This window comes from Trachymyrmex cornetzi, unplaced genomic scaffold (assembly GCF_001594075.2).
Source record: "Trachymyrmex cornetzi isolate Tcor2-1 unplaced genomic scaffold, Tcor1.1 scaffold313, whole genome shotgun sequence".
Taxonomy (NCBI): Eukaryota; Metazoa; Arthropoda; class Insecta; order Hymenoptera; family Formicidae; genus Trachymyrmex; species Trachymyrmex cornetzi.
In genome coordinates this window covers 341,384-351,472 of record NW_017297828.1, presented here as the reverse complement: position 1 = coordinate 351,472, position 10,089 = coordinate 341,384, and the positions used below count along the sequence as shown (strand labels likewise).

At 31.6% G+C, this 10,089-nt stretch overlaps 1 protein-coding gene across 1 annotated transcript in view; it reads left to right on the top strand.

Moving 5' to 3' along the window:
• Nucleotides 1-3,406: 3,406 nt before the first annotated feature.
• Nucleotides 3,407-10,089, top strand: part of hgo (homogentisate 1,2-dioxygenase) — an 8,186-nt gene continuing 1,503 nt past the window's right edge. Inside the window, exons 1-7 of the mRNA XM_018509706.1 lie at nt 3,407-3,479; nt 3,908-4,043; nt 5,010-5,155; nt 5,375-5,561; nt 5,634-5,813; nt 6,050-6,273; nt 6,608-6,734. Of these exons, the coding sequence (XP_018365208.1) occupies nt 3,462-3,479; nt 3,908-4,043; nt 5,010-5,155; nt 5,375-5,561; nt 5,634-5,813; nt 6,050-6,273; nt 6,608-6,734 (1,018 nt within the window). The 5' untranslated portion in view covers nt 3,407-3,461. The remainder of the gene's footprint in view (nt 3,480-3,907; nt 4,044-5,009; nt 5,156-5,374; nt 5,562-5,633; nt 5,814-6,049; nt 6,274-6,607; nt 6,735-10,089) is intronic.

Sequence of the window (10,089 nt, the reverse complement as noted above, 5' to 3'; positions counted from 1 at the left end):
TTAATTACAACTTAAATTTGTAAAGATTGTTTAGTCAATGTAATTTATTTGTTTAATGCAATTATTGAGAAAGAATAATATTACGATTTCATAAAATGATTAAATAGATTATATAAATGTAAAACACAAACATATTATACTTTGATACGACATTTAATGTAACAAACAAGTAGAGTTTGTAAATTTTTTAATCGCGTTACGTGATCAATAAAACATCTATTCAGAGTGTAACACGTGATTAGTACACACCTGCTTTGCTCATAAGTTTCCTTAAAGATACACAAATATTTTCAGTAAACATGATGGAAATTGAGCATCTAGTATGCTATTGTCAATTACCGATAAGTTATCAATAATTTATCGATTAGTTTAAATTTATCGTTAAGATATCGATAATTTCAAATCTATGCATTTATATGTTTTTATAGTTTCACTTGATTTATCACCAATGTTGAGAAAAATAATTTTAATACACGATTAGAAAAAGTTTATGTTAACCTGTTAATACATTTCACATGTCTCAAACGGTCTACTCATATTATTGTGTTAATTTAACGCAAGATGAGTATGTTAAAGAATAACACACTGTTCATATTACATATTTTTATTATACTGAAAATAAGAATAGTTGTACTTGTGATATCATAAACTAAAAATATCCATGTAAAAAGTTAAATAACAATAAAACTATAATATTTATTTTTATTGGAAAAATACGAACAATTTTGGTACGTGTAGTTAACTTTAATAGAACATATGATTAACCTTATTTGAAGAACTGAAAATTAATTAAACTTTTCTTTCAAATTATTTTTAATTTTTATCTTTATTAGCACTCGAAACAGTAAACATATTCACATGCTTCGTCTGCAACCAAGTTCTTCTATCTGAAAGAATTTATCCAGCTTTTGAAAAAACTTTCACTGGGGACTGGTGTAGCTGGTATACATAGGTATTGTAATACAATTTGTTCCAGGTTTAGATAATTTCTCATTTCCTCTATCGTAATTTTTCTGAAATGAATGTGAAAATTGTATCATATTCTTGGTAGATTATGAAAATTTGTATAATAAGTGGCTTACCATTAAATGATGAGAAAAGTGATTACAAGACAAGTAAATATCGTCTATGCGTTTGTGCAAAAAAAAACATTGTAAAAATATATCATTAGTCAGAATAAAATAAAATACATATTGATCAACGCACGACAAAGTTGAGACTGTCGGTAATCTGAATGTGTGTTGATGATAAATATATACATTAGCTTTATTTATAAGATAAAAGTCAATCGTTGTAATAATAAATTATTTATAATTTGTTTAAAATAGGAATATACACGTGATGCAAAAATTCGATGTCAGACTGTAAATTGACTATTCTTTTGCATTTGTATATGTAACATCTCAGATACCAATCGTCTTCCTAAAAAAAGTTCTCAGTCTAAACTGAAAAATGCTACTTTCATATTCAAGTTATTAGTAATGCTCCTGAATTTATTCGAGATCGATTGAATGTACTAGGTAATAGGAACCAAGAAATACGTCTTGTTCTGGTGACAAGTTTGTCGTATTGTTTTGTGCTTTTGTCTCTGTTTGTGAATTAATGCTTTTAATCTTAAATTTATAGTCTCATAAATAAAATCAGGAGGATAGTCATTCTCTAGCAATGTGTTTATTATAAATTTAAGATGACCTTGCCATGGTATCTGGGATGCGATAATAAAAAATATCCGTCTACCATTTCCATTATATTCCTGTTTTATGAGACAGAGGATTTGCTGATGAAAAAAACAAATCTTTTACCGTCGAGAATTATCCGCAATCATGTCAAGTAATACCGAATCAATTTCGTTTTTTGTTTGAAATTATAGTTTATGTCAATAGTATACAAATGTTATTGTAGTTTACAGTTAATATCCTTTGAATAAAGGCTTCTATAGTTAAGATTTACACAAGAAATTCATTAATCTTTTTTACGGTTAAGAACTAAGTATCATTAGAAACGTGCGTATCAATTATTTGAGTGATAATTTTAATTTTATTTTAAATACAAAACGAAGATGCATTGGCAGATATACAGCGTGAGACAAAAATACTGGAACCTCTAACATCTCGGAAAATATAGAGTTTTAAAACGAAAAGTTAGACAATGGTTGTAGGATTCAAAAAAATCTTTTTAAACCCTACAACTTTTGTTCAAAACACTTTTCTATAAAACTTATATTGTTCAAGATACTTAGGGTTCCGGTACTTTTGTCCCATCCTGTATAACAATAGAGAGAAATGTCAAAAGAGACTATTATTATTTTCTAACACAGATTTTTAAGGGATATCTTAAATATTTTATGTTATAAGGACGTTCCCAGAGTGTTCTTCAAATAAAGTATATTAGGATAGGTCACAAATAGAATTTTCATTGTATAGTAATTTAATAAATAAGAGTTCAGATAAGGCTAATGAGAGTCATACGCTGTTGTAAGAGCGAAGAGATAAGAAAAGCAGATAATCTTCAGGTGTTGCTGGTTAGTTTAGGTATATCTATTACTATATTAGATTACATTTATTTCAAACGTTTCGGTTCCTTTTGGAGTCCTTAGCGAATACAAAATCAAAAATCTTCCATTGACAGCAATTCGCTTGCAGATTGCCAAAAATGTAGCATACATTCCACTAAATCAAATTATCATTCTACATTAAGGAAAACTAATCAAAAATATTAAATCAAATGATTCACCTCAATGGGAAACGATAAAAAATGAAGCTCAAAAATAACGATTCACATTTATAACATTGAGTAAAAAAGTTACACTGTATAACAGATATATATCGTTCTTCTGACTAAGAATTCGTGTATGTACGACATAACGTGTCATTTAAAATTGAACGTTACAAAATGACAAGGGGATTAATTTCCCCTTGTCACTTTTTAACGTACAATTTTAAATGACACGTCATGTCGTACATACACGAATTCTTGGTCAGAAGAACGATATATAAATCTATTATACAGTGTAACTTTTTAGAATGCACAAGAAACTTTATAGAATACCGGCTATCATAAAATGCCGAAATAATTAAGATTCACCGGACGCTCTCACGGAAAATACCTGGATGGTGTAGGAGACTGATTTGAATACGGTTCACACGGAGCTCTGTAATGTCATACGATGAGGTTCGTATCATTGCGAGGGGCTCGTCTCGGCGAGAGAGACCTGACAATAAATTCCATAGCGTAATGTGGTATTTCTGGCTCTTCGACTGGTTTTAGAGGCCTTGCATACTCGAATAAGTCGCGCGCGATTGGTTCAAGAGTGAATAAACATGTTTTTGTTTAACATCGATCTCTTATCGTCATTACGTCATCTAAGGACTTGTTCATATAAAACGGGGGAGTATCACGAAAACCTCCGTATTTCTAGTTAAGAAACGATCTGTCTCCGGATAAAAAAATCGCTGCTCGTCATGAAAGACGAACTCAAGGTAGTGAAATCGTTTCAGTTTTGACATACCTATTTATCGGAAAAATTCAGTGTGTAACTCTTTTTGGAAGACATTTTTCGTTCAGCTTGTGTTAAAAAAAGCTGTTCTTTTATTGTGAAAATGAGATTGCTGAAAAATTACTTAGTCTAAGTAATTTACAAACGATTTTGCGAATAGACAAAATTTTTTAGTGTAATTTCGTTCAGAATTTAATACAGGGAGCATTTCTCATTTTAAATGAGCGTATAATATTTCTCGTTTTAAATAAATATAATATTTCTCGTTTTAAATAAGTATAAATATTGTCTAATGAGAAAGAAGACTTTGACATAGAAAAATGGGAATTTTTGAAATCTAGAAACTTGACATTGCGAGAGTGTGTTAATGAGAAAAAGGTAATGCTTGTTCTATCGAGAAATATCTTTCAGTATCTCACGGGATTCGGTTGTGAGTTCTCCAGCGAGGATGAGCGCTGTCCAGGAGCACTGCCCATCGGGCAGAATAATCCACAGAAATGTCCATATGGTCTTTATGCCGAACAACTATCGGGCACAGCGTTTACAGGTAAGTAAAAAGCCAGGGAATGAAACTAGTTACTTGTACTTTTCTTATCGTTACTATGTTATAATAACGATTTGGCAATACCGAATTTTTTTATGACTCTAACGATAACATTAAAGTTGAAAAGTCATTACGTGTAACGAATTGGATAAGTCACTCGTTACTGAAAAAGTTAACTGGATATTTGTAACTAGTTACTTTTATTAGTTATGTTATATATCTACTTGTAACGAAGTGACGTTACTCGTTACAAACCATTTTTTTTAGTAAGAAAATGCGTATTGATGCAAGTTACTTTTCAAAATGACTTTTCCAACCTTAGCACAATCTCAGCGATTAATTAGTTATTATTATAGTCATAAAATCATTTATTATTGTTTATAGTCATTAAACTTGCAACGTCATTATCAAAATGTTATTATAAAAAGTAAGAGTAACTCTTCTATTCCCTGATAAAATCATTTGCTTGCTCAATTCTTTCAATATTCTAGAAGTAATTTACAATTTTAACAAATATTTGATATTTTGATTACACGTTTTGATTTGATTCTTTCACGCTTCCGACTTATACGATTGTCAAATAAAAAATTAATCACTCGTTTACATTGTAAAAAAATATAATTTCTTCCAAAATTGTTTGAATTTAAACAAATTCGTCAACTGAAGTCTAAATTAATAGTAGTAAAGTAAAAGAAAAATTTCGTTTTATCTCAGAAGTAAACTTACTGTTAGCTCGAGTTACTGTTAGGTTTAACTTATCTCTTATCAAATTTAGAGACATAAAGAGGTATTAAGATAATACACATTCCAAACAATTTCATAATTCCATAAATATCACTTTTTCTTGACTTGGATTTTTTTATCATAACAATACAGAATCAAAGATTAATATTTTTTTTTATTTCTTCCTAATATAATGCCAGATGTTATCACTGCCATAATTTTTATGCTATTATTTTTATATTCTAGTTCCACGTAGTCAAAATAAAAGATCGTGGCTCTATCGAATAAGACCCTCTGTCGTTCACAACCCGTTTAAATCTTTCACTAGAAGCCATGGTGCTGAATCTTATGTAAAAAACGATTGGAACGAGACTTATCCAAATCCCAATCAGGTAAATTTTCCATTAATTTTGAATTCAAGAGTTGAGTGCAATAGTGATCTAACTAAAGATCAAAATTAACATAAACATATCTTTTTAAATTTTTATGAAATCTCTTCCTTTTTCGATCTTCTTAAGTTTATAAAAAAATGGAACAGATTTCTATTGTATTGAATCCTTTAATCTATCGGAAGAATAGCTTCTCTAAAATGCTAATTGTTCACGTTTTAGCTAAGATGGAAGACTTTTGACGTCCCGACTCGACGAGATCCCGAAGTTGATTTTATCGAGGGTCTTCACACTTTGTGTGGTGCCGGCGATCCCAAGATGCGCCAAGGCGTTGCGATACATGTGTACTTGTGCAATGCTTCCATGAAGAATAGAGCTTTTTATAATGCCGATGGCGATTTTCTCATCGGTAAGTGGTAGAAAAAGCAATGCCGACTTTCCCCTAAAGGAAAAAAGAATATAATTTCGAGTCCAATTGCAGTGCCACAGTTGGGTACTCTGCAAATTACCACTGAGTTTGGCAAGATCCGATGCGAACCGAACGAAATATGCGTTATTCAGCAAGGAATGCGATTCTCCATGACTGTCTTTGGTCCAAGCAGAGGTTACATCTTAGAAGTCTTCGACAATCACTTCCAGTTGCCAGAATTAGGACCGATAGGTAATCTAATTGTCGATTCGAAGACTTATGAAAAATATATTTTTAATACATCTTATGTTTAAAAATTAATCCGAATTCGCGAAAAACTGTTTGCATTTCGTCTTCGAGATAAAGCTTATTGAAAGACAACATAGTACGACTATGCTGTAGTTGACAATCAAATTTTTTTCGTTGGGAAGATTCGATAAATTAATGCTTTTTTAATGAACAATTTAACGAGCTGGGCTAACACGTAGGAGCAAACGGCTTGGCGAATCCGAGGGACTTTCAAACTCCTGTGGCTTGGTACGAGGATCGTGAGATTGATTACGAGATCATATGTAAATATCAGGGAAAGCTATTCGTGGCCAATCAAGGTCACAGCCCCTTTGACGTGATTGCGTGGCATGGCAACTACGTACCTTATAAATACGATCTTAACAGATTCATGATTATCAATTCCGTTTCCTTCGATCACTGCGTAAGTAAATCATCACATGCAGAAATATAACTGTGCATTGAGATTAAAAAATAAAACTGTTACGAATTGCAACGAAATTTTATTTATATAAAATACAATTTTTTAAATTTTCCCCGCGAAGGAAGTAACTCGATTGTGTGGATGATTAAATATTATCTTTAATGATTTATGTTTCTGCCTCTTTCTTAATCCTTTTTAATATATGTATTTTATATTTTAACAAGTAAATGTATATAATGTTTTTTTTCATTCTTCTATATATCCATTTTTTATAATTTTTCGGATTCAGTTATAATCACTCTCGGAATGTTAAGTAGCTTAATTAATTCCGCAGGATCCTTCCATCTTCACCGTGCTGACGTGCCCCACTAACAAACCTGGAACCGCTGCAGCCGACTTCGTGATCTTTCCACCCCGATGGTCCGTGCAAGAACACACTTTCAGACCACCCTACTATCACCGTAAGTATTCTTAGAAAGTATATATCGTTTGCATTCGTCTACGCGCCGATGCAAAAATGAAACTGTGTAAACATTTCTTAATGCGATTTTACGTGCAAGAGAAATCAAAATGTATGCTAATTATGTTTTTAAACAACAAGATTATTGGAACATTACTCAAGTATTATGAATGCATCGCAGTTTCTAGTAGTTTATTTACATTTATGATTAAGAAATATGTGCAAACTTGATAAATATTGTTTTGAATTATAGTAATGTATTTAATATTGTAGGAATTACAGAAATATATTTAAAATTGTAGGAATTAGAAGAAAGTCGCGGATACTGACATAGGTCTCCTAAAATGACATTTAATGCGATTTTACGTGCAAGAGAAATCAAAATGTATGCTAATTATGTTTTTAAACAACAAGATTATTGGAACATTACTCAAGTATTATGAATGCATCGCAGTTTCTAGTAGTTTATTTACATTTATGATTAAGAAATATGTGCAAACTTGATAAATATTGTTTTGAATTATAGTAATGTATTTAATATTGTAGGAATTATAGAAATATATTTAAAATTGTAAGAATTAGAAGAAAGTCGCGGATACTGACATAGGTCTCCTAAAATGACATCCCCTTATTTTTCGGAAACTAACTATTGCACTTTATTAATACTAATAAAATCATGATCTGTTTAGCTAATTAAAGAAGTACAAACTCATAATTCGTAGGTTTGTGGCTCGTTTCTATATCAAATTAGCTAAAAACGAATTCTACAAATGCGAAAACAAAATTCTTATGGCAGTACGACGGGTTGCGTGGTAAACTTTGCATGGGCAGACGCGGTTTTATAGACAATGACAGCGACTTTATAGCATAAACTTTATAATATAAATAATAAGACTTTGTAGTATAAACTTTATAATGTATATAAAGTCACTGTCATTGTCTATTAAACCACGCTTGGCAAAGTTTGCCGCGCAACCCGTCGTACTGCCTAATATGTATCTGTAACACCCTATACACACAGAGGTTCTTGAATTAATTTTTGTACAAAACTAAAATTAATGTTTGTACAAAACAACTCTAGAAAAACTATCGCGTTACATATTTGCATCTTGCAGAACAGCATAAAGTAAATATGCATATAATTCAATAAAAATGTTTTATAACGAAGTAAAATAATTCTGAAAAATCTTATATACATTCACTCATAGGTACTTTATACAGATAATTCCTGTAAAAGAAAAAGAATAGGAATACGTAGTATTACTGCCTACTGTGTCAGTTTTGGAGTCCATTTTGTCAGACGCTCATTTTTGAATAACTTACGAAAAACTTAATTATTGCAAAATCGCAAACAGTATTATAAAAATTGCTTTATCTATCTTGCAGATATACTATCTGATAGAAGACTTTTTACTTTATATTTATGTTTTTGAAGTTGTATTTTTACCTTTTGTTTAAGAAATATTGTCTAAAAACAAAGTGGTATGTCGGTATCGATGACCTTCGTCTAATATTAAAGATTACGTATTAAATTATAGTTAATGGACATTTTGTATTTAAGAGATACTTGACGTATCTTTTAAATCTCTTTTAGATACTCTTTAGATTTTTGGTATACTTGGTAGTTATTTTGATTAAACTGCCATCCGTCGATCTGTGACGCGTTTACTAGACACGGTATATTATTGAGAAATTGTGGATTCTGCGATTCTTTTCCCTGTCACTGGTCTCGTGGGGTCGATTATACGCGGCAAGAGTTACGAGTGTTCTGTCGAACTCGGTGTCTTCGTTCCAGAAGAGCGCTCCTGAAAATTGTGCAACCGAGTTAGCGGAGAAAACTCGAAATTTTTTCCGGCGACCGATCGCACAACGTTTTTCTTTCTTCGATAGGTCGTTTCACCGATTTCCTGTCACTGCGATCACGATCCGACCGATTATGATGAGACGGGACGGGGCCACTTTCGATCGACGGTTATCCTCGTCGTCGCTGTCGTATTTCGCTGTATTATCGCGCTCTCTTATTGAGAAAGTCCGTCGCGTGCAAAGAGAAAGACGCGTAGGCACGATGCCTATCAACGAGGATGCATCCTTATGAGTTAAGTAATTGAAAGCCACGAGAAGTGGCTATTATCAGTGTCTTCAATGTCCATTCCGTTGTACAGAAGTTATGCGCGTGCAAAATTATAGGATCGATCAGAGTAACTGTGACGGACGCGCGTGGTGATGTTTTTTGATCGTTAAATTAATGTTGTTTATCGGGGATCTTATTAAAATTAACGATCGTTTAATAGCTGCGATAAATAAGTGGAGAAAGTAATTACTATGTTTGTCGGTGAATATCGAAAACGTATATATGAAAATAATTATGAATATTTATTCAACATGCTATTATGAAACCGATAAAAAATGTTTACGAAGAAAGGTGACCAAAAACTATATTCTTGTGAGATATGACAATACAAATATTTCATGAAATAAAATTCAATGAATAATTCTAAAAATAATTTTTTTTTAATGATAATTTTCATTTCAGTAAGTAAAGATTTTTAATATAGATTTTCTATTAATTATTTCTTATTTAATACTTTAAACTTTGTTTTTTTTACCTCGTGTTTAGTTCTATTTCATTTTCCTTATTTTTATTTTTCCTAGAATACTGGAATTCAATTAATATAATAATTTAATTAATTGAATCTTCTTTGCATTGATATTTATCAATTTTGCAATTTTATTTTGCTAGGGTAAAACTGTGCAACAATATATGAGGCTAGGAGCAATATGTATTTCGGAATACATTTGAGTACCAGTAAGAGTAGCCGTTCGCCATGCTTTCTCCGAGATTTGATAACCAGTATAGCGGCGTATTCAATGCGGGCCATTCTCCACGTTAATGAATAAGTCGGCGGCGCATGGAGAGCGATAATATGCAAAATACGCGTAATTTCCATTGCAGATCCGGCCACTGCGTCTCGTTGCGCGATCGCGAATAGCTCATGACGTATACACGTTCGTTTCACATGCTGACTTGTCGATGGTATCCACAAACGACGAAGATTAACGGTGGCAAGTGTCGGTATATCGCTAGTACTAAACGAGTCATCTGCAACATCGACTGTTATGTGGGAAATTTTGTCAAATATTTAACATTTTTGAAATCAAATTGTACTTATCATTTATAATGAATTTTGTCGATGACTTAGAACTTGTATAAACGCGCGCGAATTATATTATAGTAAGTTTTCCTTGTATATTATATTATATTTTTTAACAAGACGCGAATATTTCACAAAATTGATTTATACTATTAATACAGTTGACAACGCAATTTGTAGAATAAATAAATAAATAAATATATA